General features: G+C 35.6%; 1 protein-coding gene across 3 annotated transcripts in view; it reads right to left on the bottom strand.

The window, feature by feature from the left end:
* LOC140151273 (solute carrier organic anion transporter family member 2A1-like) overlaps positions 1-20,617 on the bottom strand; it is a 65,650-nt gene that overhangs the window by 29,671 nt on the left and 15,362 nt on the right. For all 3 annotated transcript variants that reach the window (XM_072173553.1, XM_072173551.1, XM_072173552.1), the window contains exons 2-4: positions 11,588-11,943; positions 7,935-8,333; positions 6,695-6,933 (exon numbers count right to left, since the gene is read on the bottom strand). In XM_072173553.1, the coding sequence (XP_072029654.1) occupies positions 6,695-6,933; positions 7,935-8,333; positions 11,588-11,888 (939 nt within the window). In that variant the 5' untranslated portion in view covers positions 11,889-11,943. The remainder of the gene's footprint in view (positions 1-6,694; positions 6,934-7,934; positions 8,334-11,587; positions 11,944-20,617) is intronic.

Here is a 20,617-nt window from a genome sequence, read left to right as displayed (position 1 = left end):
AAGCTTTCTATATATTAGCGTCCTTCATTTGAAATTGAAGATAAGTTCCGCTGATGGAAAATTCAATATAAATGAAGATCTGATATAAGAATGCGAGGAATATGAAAACAAACGGTGATGTCTGGCGTTTTAAAAGGCAAATAAATGGCGACGGAAACTGTGTATAGAATGGTACATATCTACACAAGATGGTTAAGCTGCCTTTTGCAAAAATTATGTATTTTTTTTAATGGCAAAATAGGTAACTTTTTATGGCATTTCCATTTTTCTGAAACTGTTTTTTCCCTTAAACTTTTCCCACTCAAAATTCTTGGAAGACTATATTTACGTGATTTTCAAAACATAAAGTTCACTTTTTCAAATTGAGCTTGGAACGGTCCATGGATTTCCCATGGATTAGCATGTGTCCCTCACGGACCAACCTGGGTAAACAGCCAAACAAACAAACAAACAAACAGACAGACAGACAAATAGCAAATGAGATAATTTGTTTGTTTTGAAATAACAAGACTTACTACTGGATCAGTGGTGTGCCTGACGGGGGAGGGGGCCATGACAACTAAAATATATTCCTTCTTGAGGTCAAATTTGTTATTAGTGTTGTTATATGAGGATTACTGGAGTGACACCATTTTGGTTCGAGTGATTTTGGATTAGTGCTGTAGGTACCCTTCATCTGAAAAAAAAAACATTTCTGAAAAAACTGTCCAATGAGTGTCGCCGTAGTGAACATCATTCAGAGCATATGCACGAGGCAGCTATTGCACGTTTATAGCAATACTATACAGAATCATAAGAGAATTCTACCATCCTCAGTCACTTTACTCTAAAATGCATTCTATTTGTACACGTATTAATGGTACAAAGTCAATCTCACGGGAAATAATTCAAGCTAGGAATTCATGTACTCTTGTTCAGTGTTTTCACTGTACTTCCTTAGCAATTTGCAAAATTGCTAAGGTCTGTTTCTGTCAAGTTCTTTGTTTCTTTCTTTCTTTCTTTCTTTCTTTCTGTCAATCTTATAATGAGCCACCGTAGCCATATGCTTTGAGCCATGTTGACCAAAGTTGGTCATTAGGACCATTGGGTGGGGGGACAAATGAAACATGATCAACTTCAGGTCAAAGGTCATCCACTTCCGGTCAATGGCCAAAAACGTGATTTCACTAAAAATGCTACTCCTTCCACAAATTACACAGCACGATGATGGCACTTTGGTACATGCATCAGCTATACCCAGTGTCTAAAAGTTAATGTCCAGAATCGGGGTCAAAGGTCATTAAGGGGATACTTCCGGTATATGACCAAATACCCTAAAATGCTGATGCTGTCGCAAATATATATAGTACAACAATGTTACTTCGTCATCAGGACCAATAGCTGGTGGCACAAATGTCACATGACCAACTCAAGGTCAAAGGTCATGGAAAGGTCATTATGGCCGAAAATGTTATTTCCTATTATTTTTACTAAAACTGCTACTCCTACACGAATTACACAGCAAGATGACGTCACTTGACACATGCATTAGCCTTGAGGTCAAAGGTCATACGAAGGTCATTATGGCTGATGTGATTTTCTGTTCTGTTACTAAAAATTCTAAGTCATTCCACAAATTATAATATAGCATGACATTACTTGCATACATCCATTGGGGTCAAAGGTCATTGGGTCAAAGGTCATTGGGGTCAAAGGTCATGTAGGTATTACTTCCAGTATGTAGCAAAATACCTTAGGAAGTCGCACTATAATAGCGCATGACCAAAGTTGCACAGAAATATTTACATGAATATTGAATAATTTTTGGTTAGGCCGAATAAAAAAATAATCATATTTCGCGTCTTCTCCCGCTTCCTTTTTTGAGGTTTCTTCAATTTATATTTATATTTTTTGAAATTCAGTTATAACTGTTAAAAAAATATGTCTAGGGAGTAAAGATGCTTTCTATAGCCTTGCTAATATACAAGAAACACTTTTGGAAGGTTTTGTGATAATTAGAGGAGGCCTATCTCGTTGAATAAGATATAAATAGAGGCCTCCTCCTTTTTCCGGGCATTATTGTGTGCGCTAAAACAGTTCTAATTATGGGTATTTGCACCAATTTTACGATAAAAAATAAAAAGCCCCTCTTCCTCCTTTTTGAAACATGTTTTTATTTTACTTGGCCTTATCAAAATGATTTCACATACTGTAATATTATGGAAAATAATTATGTAATATAATTTATGATTATAATTATAATACTACAAATTCTGTTCATACATGTATATTCCAATGAATTATACATATGCTGGACCTTTTGAACTTGCATATGCTATAGGTGAGCTAACAAATTAACCTTGGTCTCTAGCCAAATTCCAAAGTTATAGTGCATTTAAAAAAAAAGACCTCTCTCAGTAAAATCAGCAATATACTACTGCTTACATGTATCCATGCTATATAGTTGGGCTAATTAGCTATAGGCCTAGTTAATTAGCTATTGCTAAGGTCGCGTATATGTGTATGCGCAATTAGCTCTAGTTGGTTTTGTACTTGAATCATATGAATATTGCTAATCTTAAAAGGAACTTATCAGTATTCCCAATTATAATTATGTAATTTCAACGCTAGTCACTTGAAATTCAACTGTGGCATTTTGAATGGAATTTTCATTAAATTTGTTAAGACAATTATCACTGTATATATGATTCTATTGTGAGATTCTTCGGAGTTAGAATCACAAATTGTGGTAAATTACAGATTTGCCACTCTCGCTAGCATTTTTAATGGGGTGTTTCTATTTAAAGTTACGGGTGTTTCTAGATTTCCCTAAGTTAAAAATAAATAGAAAAAATGAGTTTGCTCAAAAAATAAACACTTTATCAAAGCAAATCTGGCGAGAGAATTTATGTATTTATATTAGACCTAGATTTACCACTCTCGCTAGCATTTTTTAATGAGGTGTTTCTATTTAAAGTTACGGGTGTTTCTAGATTTCCCTAATTTAAAAATTAAAATAAAGTTACGGGTGTTTCTAGATTTCCCTAATTTAAAAATTAAAATAGAACAAATGAGTTTTCTCAAAAAATTTACTTTTTATCAAAGCAAATCTGGCGAGAGAATTTATGTATTATTAGACCTAAACCATATCACATTCCCTCAAGACTAATTATTGGTAGAAAATTTAGGGAATTTTCGAAAAATAAAGAAAAACAATTTGTTAACAGCCATTTAACGAAACACTAATTCATGCATTAGGGCATTAATGCAATGTGCGTAATTACATCTATATGCTAATGATACGTTGTTTTCTTTATATACAATTCATCGGTCGTCTTAATAGAAACCGGTAATGAGAAATACTATTATGTAATTAAACATGATGTCCTTCAATTCAGATATACTGCAGCCTGGGACTGCACGGCGCATTTGGCATGCTTAAAGTTTTGCAATGAATTTTGGCCATACCAGACAGCAATAGTATAAGGACAAGTATAACTAGAGCTACTGTGGCTCACGAGCCACGAATGTCAGGCGGTGATTTTAGACCTCGGGTAAACTCATGCTATACTCCCCAAGTGTCAAGGATCATTTTCTGCAAGTTACAGCTCGATTGGAGCAACTTTAAATTTGACCTGACCTTTGACCTCGGATGACCTTTGCAGTTTTATACTCCTGAGGTATTAGGGATTGTGTTCCCGGAGTTACAGGCTGATCGGAGCAACTTAAAATTTGACCTGACCTTTGACCTCGGATGACCTTTGCGGTTTTACACTCCTGAAGTGTTGAGGATCATTTTTCCTGAGTTGCAGCTCAATCGGAGCAACTTAAACTTTGACCTGACCTTTGACCTCAGATGACCTTTATGGATGTGTCAGGGATTGTTTTCCCTGAGTTACAGGCCGATTGGAGCAACTTTAAATTTGACCTGACCTTTGACCTCGGATGACCTTTGCAATTTCATATTCCTCAATTGTCAGTGATCATTTTCTCGGAGTTACAGCCCCATCGGATTAACTTTGAATTTGACCAGACTCCCCCCTCCTCCCCTACCCACGCTGCCCTCCCGCACTTTCCCATATAACCAAGCAAAAGTGCATTCCTAACACAGTTCCCCGTGCCTATTACTTGGTCCATATAGCAAATAGCCCCCCCCCCCAAAAAAAAAAAAAAGAAAGAAAATCTTATGGGAGATCCACTGTCAGCTATCTTCCCAAAACCGTACCACTGCCCCTACACTAGACGATCTCTGACATGTTCAGTTTGGTCTAGACTGTGGTTAAGATTTAAGATGTTGAGACTTTCAAAATATTTACTATGCTTATCTCTCGTTATCAAAACAGCAGACAAGCTGTCTCCCTGCCTAAGTTATCTGCCAAATTGCTGCCTCTAATGATAGCTGCTTCATTACATTTCACACAAATATTTTCACAAAATGACCCCTATCAAGCCTTACATGAACTTTGACCCCAATCTGTGGTACAACTTATTTGAAGCTTGGGCCAGCGGTTCTTGCTGACCATGTTTGGTGGTCATAGCACGTCATTTAAAGGAGCAGTAGCACTTTTAAGAATTTCACAAAATGACCCCTAATAACCCTTATGTGACCTTTGACCCCTATCCGTGTAGAAGTTATATTAAGCTTGGGTCAGTGCTTCTTGTGGCCAAGTTTGGTCAAAATTGGTGCAAGCATCTGGCACTAGTAGAAATTTTGGTTCTACTAAAGAAGAAAGAAAGAAAGAAAGAAAGAAAGAAGAAGATTTGAGAGCTTCACAGTATATCAGGCGGATAAATCCGCCTGACATAATGTGATTGAATTGTCCATTCAAAATCCTGTTTTCAGTGGCACAGCTGCTACGTTTCACCTTGGTTTCACTGGTCGCTTTAAAGTACCACATACTCACATTGTTAGCCAATATAATTACTAGTATCTTGCAATAAGCCTATTTTGGTAATGTTTCGTTTTCATTTTTTTGTTTTCTGAAATCAAATTGAAAATCTGAGCACGGTTGCTTAGCGGTTAAATTGTGGCAACCGACTCACGATCGCAAGGCTGCGTGTTCGAGCCCCGTTAGGGTCCACGTGTTATGTCCTTGAGAAAAGTTACTTAATCTCGCTTGTTGCACTCCACCCAGGTGTATTAATGGGGAGCTGTTAAGGGTAGTTATACCAACACCGTTGTTGTTGGCAACCATATGGTGCCGAGCTGTGGCATGTATGGTGTGATATATCCTTGTGGCAACAGAATAAAATGTGAAGCGATTTGAACAAATTGAAAAGCAAAATAATACAAATTGAAAAAATGCCAACGTTTTTATTTTTTGGTTATTTATTTATTTATTTATTTATTTATTTATTTATTTATTTATTTATTTATTTATTTAATCTAAGAAGGAGTACATCTTAATGTCAACATACAGATATTAAGGTTATCATAAGTCTGTCATTAATTTTACATTCTAGTAAATGTATTGTGTTTAGATGCGGGGGTGGACGACTACAGTTCATATGTTAGACATTCACATTCAATACAAAACAGATAAAAGTCAACCCTGTATCTTTCTAGCACAGGCTTAATCCCTCTAGAGTCTATAAAGCCGATCTATTTTTGACAAATGTTTTCTTTCTCTTCCCTTTTAAAGTTATGACTATTTTATACATGTGCGTGACTGGATGATTGTAAAGATGTTATGACGATGGAAATGATGTGAATACAATTTGGACAGCTACAGAGATAATATTGAGCATGGTGGAACATGATATGTATTAACAGAACCTGGAACAGCAACATCACGTAGTTAACAGTGCTTCATTGCCCCAACTAAATGTGTTCTGACGTGTATGATATATGCAGGATTTAGAAGCAAGATTTACTGACAATTTTGTAGAAGTCTGTGGCAGTGTTTACTGGATAATTCATCATATCTTCGATTATGTTATCTTGCAATATGACAAAAGAAGGTTGATGTAAAGATAAAACATTAACTTGATTTCTCTATTTATTGTATCTTGAGCATCATCATCACTGATGAAATGTTTTATGACGTCTAGAAAATGTTTGGTCAAAATCGTGCTTTTTTGTGATTTTCTCCAAAACTGCCATTTATTTATAAATCTGAAGTTGATTGTCAAATGTTTGCAATTCTAAATATGTGTGCCTTATTTAGTTTCGACCCAGGATCTGTGTTTAGACCAACAATTTAGCAGTAGTAATGATTCTCAGAAGTTTTTATAATGACAGGGTTAAAGAGCCTTAATTAATGCAAATAATATCCCAGTAAACACACAAATGTTTTTAAATCGTTACAAACAAGTTTTGGTTCTATTCAAAACGTTTTAATAACATTTAAATGTCGAGTTATATAATAACATTTCAAAACGTTTTATATGAAAAAAACAGTACTACAACATTTTGAAAATGTTGTCAAAATGTTAGTGTAAAATATTTTGGGCAAACATTTGTTTGCCAACTCTTAATGTTAGAATGTTTGCATCATGTTTTCAAAAAATGTTTTTGGAACGTTATTAAAACGTTTGTATATCATTTATATAACCTGACAATTAAACGTGTTAACGTTTTGTGTTTGCTGGGATGAAATTCGTCATACGTGGTACACTGGGAGGCGGAAAGACGACTGAAATTCATCATACACGGTACACTGGGAGGCGGAAAGACGTCCTTATTATCTGGTCCTTTCAATAACTACTACTTTACCTTAGGTGGTCTCTTTGGGAGTTCCTTGGGAAAGAAAAACAATGGTATTGATATGAATAGCATAGTGGCACCGCAAATGAAGAATCCCATCCACCATGCGCCAATCCAACCCGGCTCTCCAGGTTTACTGGTGATCTGTGACGCGTCCATCTTGTAAAAATCCGTGTGACGTGACAGACATGCGCCGCTTAGTGCATAGCCAAGGATAGGTCCTATGGAGCTAATGATGAACAGTAATGCTGCAATGAGAAGGAGGATATTAAATAAACCATTATTGTATGATATGTGTAAATATTGGTGGTGGTAGTATGCGACTGGGAGATAGATAAATAGCCTTAGATTGATGAATGACAAGAATTGAAATTTATCAGGTAACTCATAGCATCTCCGGCCCCATGGACGTGACTGTGGCATGGTTGTTATTTTATCTCTATTTATTATATTGTGTAAATCTATAACATTTTGTGCTTGTTCAATATGTTTCTTTAATGGATCATTCTTATAAATTAGGTGTTAAATCTAACCCCGTTCCAAGATTATTTTTGTTTATTATTTTAACGTGGACTTCAACAACACCTAAATATCCTCAATATAATATAATATATATTTATCATTATCATGGCCTTTACACAGTCATATTACACGAGCTCAGATCATAGACAGATATGCAAAGACCTCTAGCCACAAAGTTAGCAAGTAGGTATTCCATTACATAGGTACTAAATAACGATCGCATTACAAGGTGAGAATGAATACGACGATTGCATACATATACACCTGTTTTATAACCCAGTGCACAGATTTGCTCCTACTAAAGTGCACCAAAGTAAACGAATCATGCCATCGTGCTCATCAAATTTAAACATGACTTTTCCAAGAACATCTACATCCATGAGCCCCGGCCATGAGCCATCCTTGACATTTTTACATGCATTTCATGTAATTATGATTACAACCAAAAAGTCTCATATGTAAATATTTTCATATAACTTCAAATGCCTTTGTTCGGGTAACGTCTCAAGTTGCATCTTCACAAAAACATGCTCATCTATCAGGGCGCAGTTTTTAACCCCAATACATTTGCACATTCATTGAATGACCTTTGAAAATTTAGGTACAAAAACTCGTACTCTGCAATTTGAGGTCAAATTTGCACTCTGATTGTTTAATTGAGGTTATTGAAAGATGCCATTGGGATGAGGTCATTGTTGTCAATAGTGAATACTACGAGATATCTTACCAGCATATACAGCAGTAGAACTCTTGTCTGTAACACTGTCATCAATAAAGGTAATCGTCCATGGTAACACGGCGCAACCACCAGCACTTATGAATGCAAGGCCAATCATGATGAACGCTGCTTGATCTAAAAGAGTACCCGATATAGCTTTCTCTTCCTCAGTACATGTAAAAGAATTGTTTGGGTTTGTGTAACAAAGTAAGGCACTGATGTTATTACTGTCCCTTGATGATTGTCCTATGCTGCCATGCATTGGTGTATCATAGAGGAACTGAGGAAGGCCACAGATGAAAGTCCCAATGCTGACTAGAAATGCACCGGTTCCTATCAGGCGCGGTCGATGCCAGGTTTGGCCAAGGTAGGATAGAGGCACGATAAGAAATATACCAACAACGTCACCTGAAGAACAGAAAAACAACAACACAAAATTAATACTATGATAGGAACATCTGACTGTAATGTTTAAAAGATAAAAATTAATCATTTGCATGTCTTATCAATATCATGTACACGACCGTATTTCGTGAGATATAAGCCGCGTTCGCAAAACATAGATATGTTGTTACCGACTGAGCAGCTTATTCTCCACACTTTACGGTACTTCTAACGTGCTGTTGATAGTACTTGATAGGAATTGGAGGTCAAAAATACTGGTATTAATTTCTATCCCAATTGTGGGCAATGTCCCGCTAAGTTCTGTAATTAATTGGTATCAATATACAAAATGCAATACACAATTAATATCCAACATGAGATAAAAGTATAGCCTATTTCAAATAATGGTGGGTGTTCATTATCTCAATATTTTCCCAAACTCTACAACATACAATTATCAATGTTGCTGATCGCGTATAAATGTAATATTGGAATATTTATTCCATAATTTCGTATGCATGGAATACTTTAAAAGTCACATATTATGTCAGGTGTATATAAATTGGCTTGAAAACACAATCTGCGCATCCGTAACGTTGATTGTAATATCTGTTGAAAATAATTGCTTGCAAGAAATGTCCTGATTGATATAATACAGGTAATTCAATTGTGACCCAGTTACTCGAAATTTAATTCCTCAGCAGATCTTCTACAAACACTTGTTTCGTGTTGTTGATCATTACATAAACAAAACACTATGGAATTACATTTATTAGATAAAGGAGATCAACTCGATAAGTATGATAAGTCGAAACAAACGCATCCACTGATCGAGGCTTGTATTCTGTGCCACACTGCACCATTTCTCTAATCATGTGGATACTAATGTGGAATACTTTCTTAATGTAAAAGAGTGAATCAAATGAGTGAATCCTATGCATTCCAAAAGGAGTGAAAATCACCTTAAAAGAGTGAAATTCCCACTCCAAAAGAGTAAATTTTCTCTTTGAAAGAGCCATATAAAGGACGACTCCAAAAACTCGTTTGGAGTGAAATTCACTCTTTGTGGATTTGGAGTGCATCAGTCTTTTGGTTCACTCTTTTACAGAGAGTAATTGGAAGAAATAATGCAGAAGCTAGGTCTACACTATAAATATATAGTGTTTCAATGACACAAAATGGTTTATGATGTATACAATTTTCAAATGTTACTTTTAAATACACACCGTGTAAATACAAAACGAGAAGAGGAAGTAAAAATTGCATAAAATTGTTTTGAATTTAAGTAAAATTATACCCACAAATTCCAAATGATCAATTTTCGGGGACAGATCTCAAATAGAGGAAGAATCTCTAGTCCCAAAATGGGACAAGTGCCAGGTGGGGGTTGGAGAATCTAACGTGACCTAAAATGTGAAGTCTTGGCATGTCTATAGGCAGTAGATAACCACAAGACTCCAAGGCATCTCTTTGAATCATCTCACAGCATAATACCCGAGTTAAAATGCAAGTAAAATGTCAAAGGACACGAGGAATATACAAATCAATTTGTTTCCAGTCGTATTCAACACAGCTTGTTTCTGATACGTTTTTGAAAGGGCACAACTAATTAATTGCTTTTCATCACTGCGCATATAGTGCACAGCATTACCTCAAAGAGAAAGTAAGGATTGATATGTTTCTAACATCAAATGTTGCCTGCATATATCACTAATGTTTTATAATGTTCAAGCGGTATATTTTATAAACCGACGTATTAATATTATTAAATTTGGGGTGGGGTGCTCGAGAATATGCTAGCTTGCGTGGGGTACAGGCGTAGAATACATAGAATAAGACGAGAAGTACATATTGGTAATGCAGAATATGGTAAAACTACACTGTTTTGGGGTTTGACATTAACAATAAACTGGAGAGCGTTTCGTGTGTTGGTGTGTGCTGTGTATATTTTGGGGCGTGTGTGCCAAGTCCAAGGACTCTTCAGGGTCGGATCCAGGAATTTTTGATAAAGGGGGCGCCTTTTGGTCGACGACATAAAAAATGTGTTAAAGGGGGTTACCCCCTCGAAAACTCAACGGTTTTGGTCCATTGTTTGCTGTTCATGGCCGAATTGGGTTTTTTAAAAATTTCTTACAATTTTTGTATTTTTAAGTTACCGGCGCCCTTTGCTAGTCAAAAAATAGAGGGGGCGCGCGCCGGCTGCGCCCCCCCCCCTAAATCCGCCCCTGCTCTTACTTTTCCAGGTTGAGAGATTAGTAGTCAATTTATATCGAAAATTTGAAAAACTGTGAACAATGGTGGCGTATGTTTATGAATCTACGATACAACATCCTAGAATCTGTGACCAGATGTGCTGATATTTACTGTCATACATAAACATACAATTCATTGCACCGTCCACCCTTAGGATACATCCATATTAAAGTGACCAGGGCTTCGGGGTACATGTAGAATGGCGAGAGAGGCATCGACAAAATGGAATGAGTCACTGACCGCGAAAGGTGTTTCTTGTAAAACAAAAGGATGACTCTTTGTTGTCTCTCTTACTCTTCATTTCTTTGTCTACGTAATATGATGGACATGTCATGTCATGATAGGAAACTAAAGATGGTAAAGCTGAAATCGCGATTATTGTCAAGAATGATGAGTATGAATGAATACCAGTGCTTTGTCTATTCTATGCCAGTTTGCACATGTTTTTCTTCACGCGAACTTGACCCAGTGAAAATCAGATATGGTGCACAAGAATTTGCATTTCTGTATTGCAATATTAGTATACATTTGAGGAACGCTTTAATTAAAATTGGGTCAATTTCTGAAAAATGCTTCATTTCCTTTCGCGCATACAATTTCCAGAGAGTCTAAACACTGAACTCATTGTTGAAAATTAATCAGCAATGTAACTTTGTTACAATTTCTACCTGTTTGCCGCATTTCTATTATGGCTTCTCAATATGTGTTTCATGCTTGTTTGCTTGTGCGTTTGTTGGGTTGCAATTAGTCTTCTGTCAAAAACGGGATTTAAAATGATATTTTTCTTCCGGTCCGTCATAATATGACTTAGAATTCAATACAGTAACATGACTTGACAAAGGAGGAAGGGGTTCGGGGTTCTAATTCCAGTTAAGATGGCCATATAACTTTAATTGGGAACAGTTTGCTTATCCACATGTGCGAAATTATAAATGTGTACCGGGTATGTCAATAATTTATATAACAAATATACATATATATAATATATTCCTGAATTGTATAAATAACATGTTAATTTGTCTTACCTATAATAGCAATAGATCCCATTTCTGAACTTGATAATTGAAATCTCTTCTCCAATGTACTTAAAATACCGCCAAAATAGCCTCCAACTGCACATATATAAAAGGCGAAAAATACGCAGACAACGGATACAAAGACAACAGGATGAGCAAGGGGTTGAAGGCACGGCATCTTGAAGCAAAATAGTCCACATTTTTCTGAGTTTTTTAGTGTCCTTTTATTCCTACTCTGGCCTTCTATATCATCTGCAGCCCCGCATTCCATAGTACTGGATATCGACTTCACATTCGTGAAGCCTTCCATGATATGTTTGTTGGTTCGTGGTGGTCAACTCCACTGATTAAATCGTATCATTGATCTGTGATATACAAACAAGAAAGAGAAAAGAGAAGACGTATGAGTAAAAAGTAACAGTTAACCTACATTTGCTCCAGAAATTCGGAGAAATTCAAGATTTTTAGTTTCATCAACAGGTCAAGAATCCTTTCAGGTGACCGAGTGAAGCCCGGGACTGAAGACCTTCTCTGCTCTATTTAGCTCTTCAACACTGCTCCTGCCTTTATTTGCGTTAATAAATATAAATACATATATTTCTAGTTAGTGTGTTTGATTGTTTGCAAGTTACATTTGCCGAGAAACGCAATTAATTTAAGGACCTTGCGCAACAACAGGGTGTGCTGCTTTTAAAAAGCGGGAATTAATTACGACGAGACGTAATTTCAATTTATTCTGTATCTTTTATTTTAAATATGATTGATATGACAGCCTGGCAGGTCCTATTGATGAGCCCAAATATGATTGACAATCCTATTGTCAACATTTTGAAACACTGAATAAATCGCGGGAAAGTTTGTTCATTAAAATGAACGAGGCTGGCTAATAATATACGAAACATTTGGAGCAAGCCATTTCAGATGAAGCTGAACTAAAATAGTAAATACAGAACTTCACAGATGATGAACATTTCGCATTGCTTGCATTTACTCACCGCATTACATCTAATGTTAAACAAATTTGCAAATGTAATTTCAAGTCAGTCGTTTGCATCATAGAAAGTGCAACGGCACTAATCAAGGGAATCCCATGAACTTGATATCATCTGTATTGCTTCAATTATTTCCCCACTGGACTATCCAATGTAGTATTGGGTGCTTCTTTTGAGGAATGATCAAAGCTCTACAGACTACAACCATGCATACAACAAGGACCTTTTACACCTATATCAGGTAGGCCTACTAGTATTACCATTTACCAATGATTAGGCTACTGTCTGGAACAATACTGGGACTGTTTGTACTCAACTTCGTGGGCAAGCGCTACTCCTATAGGCCTACATGTACTCACTAGTCCGAAAAAAGTTCGCTATAGTCCGAACATAAAAAGGGCTCGCTTGTCCGAAAGGTAAGGAAGGCATTTTATGGTTAGGGTATACGAGTACTGGATATAGGGTTAGTGTTGGGATCATCGGTTATAGGTATTAGCAAACTTTTCGGACTAGTGAACCTTGGACTAGCGGATGCGGACTATATAGCGTCCTGTTGGTTGTTTTATGTTCTAAGAAACTAGTAATACAATAGATATTTTACTTCCTGAATCGAGTCCAATATTTGCCTAGTGTTCGCATTGCATAGGTTAGACGCAGAGACGGAGCATGAAGTTATGAACGCAATAAAGCAGCGCCTGCGCCAAATAATGTCCATGGCCACGATCACATCCCTGAATCTTGTAGATAGACAATTTATTTACAAACGGCGCATCATTCACTTGCATGCAAACATATTCCGAGAATGCGTGTTGTTAGCATGCATGACAGCAAACAGGCAGGCATGTGGGACTAGTCTCAACTCCTAGTACATAGTTCTTTAACCCCAATAGGCTTCTACATCAATAGAATGACCTTTGAGTGTATAGGTATACAAACTCATACTCGACAACTTGAGGTCAACTTTTGAGATATGCTTGCTCAATGCAGGTTATTGAACATCGCCATCGGAGATGCGATCATTCTGGCTCACAGTGATGGGATGTCGGATTACGAGTTACATTCGATAAATATCATTGACATTCCGTTTAATTATACTTTATAATGATGATGTTTTAACATTATAGTCTGGCATTGACATACTCATCTATATCTCTAATGCACAGACAGTTGGTCGTGAAATGGTACACATAATCCAGTGCTTATCATTCTTCGTGTTTCTTTGCATTAGCAATTGGCATACACAAAATGATCAACTGATAGAAACAGAAATGTCAAATGTAAAAGCCTGCTAAACTAAAGAGGACAGATTTAACTAAGGTGTGCATCTTAAACATTGAGCGTGTCAACATGGGCGTATTCCGTTGTACGGAAATTGAAAAACATCGATTTTTCTATTACGTTACATCTTTTGCACCAACAACACACCCGACTTATTTTTACGTACATCTTATTCACAAACTTATTTTACCTTTAATAATCACAGACTTTATATATTTTGGCGCCAAAAATCATTTCCCATCATCGTAATACTTTCGGATTGTTTACATCCACAATATAGGTCCCTCCTCATCCTAGATTCTTATTAAAAGCATATTAATCAAAACACCCACCTCCCTACATGAACCAGTTTTACCATGAATATGCCAGCATATTGAATTCATCCGATCTATCTCGGTGCTGTCTCTTCAGCTGCTAGTCTCACATTTATCATTTTATCAGCTCTGCCATCCACATGCACAGAGCACATACGACTACCGTCATAATCGCTGATCAACAGAGACACTTCAATCAATACAATGCGAGGGTACGTTTTCATCAAAGAATTTACCCATCAAAAATCATATAAACCGGAAAATTCAATCGTGAGGTAATATAACTTAGCTATAAGGTAACCTTACATGGAGCAGAACCACTTCATCAACGTAAGTGTCCATTTAAAATAACGTTTCAACCAATGCAACTTTCGGATATTTTTATCGAAATTCATGACAGTTTGCACCCACTTTTTTCCGATTTATGGATTGTGTTTTTGTCTAGATACGGTATATTGCATGCACGCATTATTCGAGAAATTCGTAGAAATCGAGGAGAAAACATGACTTGCCACGGGATGAACTACTTGCACCATATTCGATTCTACCAACTGTTGATTTTACCTTCACGCATGAGCTGAAATATTTTTTACACATAACATCACATAATTCAAATATTATATTTACATGCAACTGTCCTATCTTTTTAAAGCATTAAAATACGATTTCGGTGAATTTTTAATTTGGTTATTATTTGCCAATATATGAAATATTATTAGCAATGCGAACCACGGTTGTTTGATGGGATCATGCATTAATTTTTCTAACAAAACATTATTATAATGATCAATTCTAGACCTGAATAATAGATTTTCGTTTCTATATCAAATTAATCATCTTTTTCTGCTTTTTTGTAGTAATTTTAATTCTATAAACTGTACATTTGTGTACAAATTGAGGGTGCTATTTACATACATATTTAATTTAAATTAGCCAAAAAATATGAGTTATACCCTACATTTCATGATAAATGTTTTTTGAAAATTCCCCTGTCATTTGTTGGTCTGTTGGCTGATGTTCTAATACCATTTTACTAGTGTCTACCCCTTGTAAAGATGCAAACACGATTTTAGGTAAATATAAATAGCGCCATCATTGTTCAACTTTTCTTTAAAATGACTCGGTTTTACATGCCATCAATCAACCGTGGAACATCGGTCAGGAAAGTTTTGGTCAGTTTAACCAAATTAATATGTTCTATGGGGGTTTATGATTATGACTTGATTTTTTATGATAATTATAGCTCAAACCTGCTCCGTTTTCAAATGAATGTAAGTCGTGACATGTGTAAACATTACAAATATGCCAAAAAAGTCAGGTTTGAGCAACGGAATAGGCTTACTTGCCTATTACGTATCCCGATTCCTGAAAAATGCATTTAGGATTAAAAAATGTTATTTTTTTTGCCAAATAAAACATAGCCCAGTCCTAGTCCTTTGGATCTATACTAACTGGCAATAAAGTCAAATTTTAACATTAGCCAGGTTTTGGAATAACGGAAAAAACCAAAAAAAAAAAAAAATTTGTATGCTGTAAAAATCAAGCGTTTCTAGAGAAGACCTGTACACGTCTATGATGATTGATCAAATGCGCTCTAATTTTTAGCCAAAAAATGTATTCTTTTAATGATCAATATAATATAAAATAATACGATTAATTAAAAATTAATTTCTTATTAAGACTAATCTTATTACCTCAAGATTCTAAATGCTTAGTGTTGCTATTATTAACAATTAAGTCTTTGTCTATGAAAACCCATGAAAACATGCGAAATGCTGATGTCCCCCCAAAATTTGCCAAATATCACAATGTCACTTTTATTGCCAGTTATATACTTATAGTCCAACTAAAAAATAGGATTGGGTGTGTTATCATGGTTATGGGTTATGTTTTTAATCAAAACAATTAATTTTTCTGGAATCAGGGTTAACATTCAGTATTAAACATCATGATATTTCTGCCTATCCACATAAAACCACTAAAATTGCGACATTTTGTTTTTGTATATACTGTAGGCCTATAATAGAAAATATCAGAAGAAAAAGGTCAAATACAAAAAACAAAGAAAGACCGACTTTGAAGGCGCATTTTAATGGTCAGACTAACCTAATTGCGTTATGTATGGTCAGTAAACTGCTAAATGGCGGTTCTCGGCCACTTTATATTTGAAAACCATGATGCATAATAATGCAGAAATGCTAGCTATTGCAATTAGAACGTTGTGGGATATAGTGTAATTTTCACGAATCCATATATTTCGCCATTAAAATTCGGCTGGGGCCCCAAGGAAAAAAATGGCAGGATTTGAACCGAGCTCTTATTTTGCGGAAGAGTAGATCCAGTTGAGGGCGACTTTTGTGAACTGGAGCTACATGCGACCAGCAAAAGGGGCATTTCGTGATAATTTCACAGCCTCATCTCCCCTACTTTTAATTTTTTTTAAGGTTGAGATTTTTATACCATCGAAAACCTCTGGTTAGTGGCTACATAATGTATGCGTGCAAAAAAATCTTGCAGATATATTCGCTTGGAATAAATATCCTCAAATTTGTTCTATGTTCTGTTAAGGGGCTGGAGGCATTATGGAAGTGCTCTAAGCAGCATGTTTTAAACAAATGAATTGAGTAGAGCAAAGCACACTTATCAATATGCCTTTTGTTTGAAGCAAATCGGACATACGATTTTCAAAATATATCAATTTATATTTTCTTTGTATCTTTTTTTTTTATATCAATAATCAATAAAAAAAAGTTAATCAGAACGAAATTACAACAGCCTATATTATATGCAATGCAGCATTACTCGCAAACGCCAGATCAACTAAAATATTTGGAACCTTCGTGGATATCTACTGAAACATATATATAAAAAGAGGGTGCATGTTATAGAATCACGAAATACTCCTTTAAAAAACACTGCTACACGTATATATCTAGCGCGCAAATATGCAACATTGAGGACTTTTTGCCATGTAGTTTCAGCTTTAAAATTAGCCCGGGAAAATTAGCTTCCGGTCATGTTATATAAGCTTATATAAAAGGTAACCCGGGAGATATTTCCTGGTAAACCGGTGGGCAAAATAAACTTCAGGCTTAATAGTCTTTGTACACCATTTGGGCATCACAATCATGCAAAAAGTAGCATTTCGAGAAAAAATTAGGTCGTCGCTGTGGCGCAAATCACACGTTACGAGTACGACTTTAATATATAAAAGCGTCATGTATTTTGTTATGACTGTTATTATTTAGTTCCAAAACTAGGCCAGTTTGTTGAGCAAGATTTTGATAATTATTTAACAGCGTATTGGGGCTATATTATCACAATTACCAATATCTTGACTGTTAATGATGTACTTAAAAATAGAAAACAAATTACTTGACCTGATTTTATGCTGAGGAATGACTTCGAAGAAGCATTATAATAATTGAATTTTATTACCAGTACTTGAACATGCGAAGTAGTGCAATTCAACTAGGTAATATATGGAGGAAATCAGCCGCAGGATCTTTTCCACAAATTAATTCCATATTTGCCTACTGCGTGATAATAAATAAATAATTGTTCAATTTGTCGCAACATTTCGTCTGGTATTATTCTTTTTTTACGTTGATATGTCTTCTAATATCGATTGGTCTATGAATTTACGATGCTTCATAAATCCATTCCATTTAGAGAAGATATCATACACTTCCCACAATGCATTGTTTCCATTTCAATATTCTGCACTGATTTGCTATTCGCTGTCGAAGTGACGTAATAATCGGATTAACTACCATAGCAAATAGGTTAAAACAATTTTTGAATATATCGCGCTGCACTAGTATGTTTACGCGGTACCTCTGCATGAAATACCTGGATCGTAATTCTATAGAATATTCATATCATGCTGATCACTCGCACCTGTACTAGTATCAGACTTGTGGGTGCGATCAACATGATCGTTTGTGTTGTTCATATAGGCAACTTTGTAATTCAATTTTTATTTCCTTGTTTCACTTGAAGGCAATTACCGGCGATATTTATAGCTAAGTGGTACTTTTCAGTATATTTTGCAATATAGGAAAGCAAATGAATAGATGAAATGGAAACCGTGCTTTAAATGACTATTTATAGCTTGATCCGGCCTCCCTATTTATACAATGTATATAAGATATATAGTAAGTCCAAGCAAAGTAAATGTTTGCTCTTCGTTGAAACGTCCTTCGAGAAGACAAGAGAGATGAAATACCGTAGTTTTCCAAATTTAAGCCGCACCACAATGAGTTGCAGTACACATTTGACATTTGCAAAATTAAATGATTTGATGCCCGTTTTTTTCGCTTTTTCACTGTTGCCGAGATGAAATACCGTAGTTTTCCAAATTTAAGCCGCACCACAATGAGTTGCAGTACACATTTGACATTTGCAAAAATAAATGATTTGATGCCCGGTTTTTTCGCTTTTCCACTGTTGCCGAGATGAAATACCGTAGTTTTCCAAATTTAAGCCGCACCACAATGAGTTGCAGTACACATTTGACATTTGCAAAATTAAATGATTTGATGCCCGTTTTTTCGCTTTTTCACTGTTGCCGAGATGAAATACCGTAGTTTTCCAAATTTAAGCCGCACCACAATGAGTTGCAGTACACATTTGACATTTGCAAAAATAAATGATTTGATGCCCGGTTTTTTCGCTTTTTCACTGTTGCCGAGATGAAATACCGTAGTTTTCCAAATTTAAGCCGCACCACAATGAGTTATGCAATCTCAGATATGCAATCACGCTTCTAAAGAAATTTTAATAATGGTGTGGATAAAATGAAACACATTGAAATTGAGTAGCGGATAAAACTCCCTAGCTTTAACTGGTTACTAACAATAAATGCACATGTCCACATCGACTATATAGACATACACGATATTATTATTGATAGGGAGTATGCATCCCACATGAATATTTGCGATTGTTAAATTCCACGTATACCAGATAAAATCTGTATACACGGATAATAAAATCTGTGTATTTTATTTATCAACGTTTTGGTGATTTTATTTCTAGGGGCCTACTGAATCAATAATGTAAACATCAAGTCTATTAAATTTGATAGTAAAGTAGTAAATGGTTTTTCCCTTTTCCCTTCGTTTCACAGTTTAATTAATGCAACTTGAGTTAAATAATGATAAAAAAAAAGAAAACCAAAAACATTAATTAAAACGAAAACTATAAACAAAACACAAAACATCCATTAAAACGAAAACTAAACCTAAAACACAAAACACCCCCCCCCCCCCAAAACAAACAAAAACAACAACAACAACAACAACAAACAAACAAACAAAACAGAGAGGGAACCAAACTATCGCGCTACGCATGCATGACGTATTACGTTTCATGACTTTCATCGTCATTAAATAAATTATTCAAATTTAATTACGATATATTACGAGGGATATCCAAAAGTTTTGACATCACACAGAAGTGAAAGAGCTATACCGATGAAATTTTGTCAGTGTAATCACTGGTCCTTATGTACATTATGGTCCAAAAATGGTCTCATAAGTATGTTTACTTTTTTTTTTACAGGTGGCGCTAGATGGGCAGTAGGCGCATAACCTGCAAGATGGTGAAAATTGAGGCATGCAGCGTGGTTAAGTTCCTGCATTTGAAGGGGTTATAGGCCTACAATGATCAGAAAATCTATGGTGAAATGAAAGCAATCTACGGTGATGGTTGCCCATCATATGGCACTATTGCTTTTTGAAAAAGGAATTTCCAAACTGGCCACATGTCCCTCACAGATGAGCCAATAAGTGGACGTCCATCACTTACGGATGATGTAGCCACAGTGAAAAAACTCAAGAAAGTGGAGGATCTTTATATCATGAAAAGGTTATGCGCCTACTTCCCATCTAGCGCCACCTGTGAAGAAAGTAAACATACTTAAATGAGACCATTTTTGGACCATAATGTACATAAAGACCAGTGATTACACTGACAAAATTTCATCGGTATAGCTCTTTCACTTCTTGGTGATGTCAAAAACTTTTGGATACCCCCTCGTATTATTGTATTGATGACATGTGATGACAAACGATCAATAAAACCAATTCGGCTTTATAAATGCAAATTATGCATTGTGTATGGGACAGTTTTGGTAAAAATTGTTTTAATTATTGATTATTCCCTATAGTTATTTTAATAAAGTTATCATAAAAAAATGTTTTAAATATTGATTTTTGAGATTAACAATATATTTGTATTTTGGTATTTAAAACATTTTAAACAATAACGTTATGCACAAAAGAGCAATAAGTGACATCAGCATTACAAATCCTAATGCATTGCGGGACGGATTTGGCATTTGCGAGTACACCTGAGATGTCGTTATTTGACGTGTCCCAAAACTGCAATAACTGTCCCACGATATATAGCGAATTTCAATGTCAATATGGCTTATTTTCATAATAGGTCAC

The sequence above is a fragment of the Amphiura filiformis genome, chromosome 4, assembly GCF_039555335.1.
Source record: "Amphiura filiformis chromosome 4, Afil_fr2py, whole genome shotgun sequence".
Classification (NCBI taxonomy): Eukaryota; Metazoa; Echinodermata; class Ophiuroidea; order Amphilepidida; family Amphiuridae; genus Amphiura; species Amphiura filiformis.
This window is presented reverse-complemented; position numbering and strand designations above follow the sequence as displayed.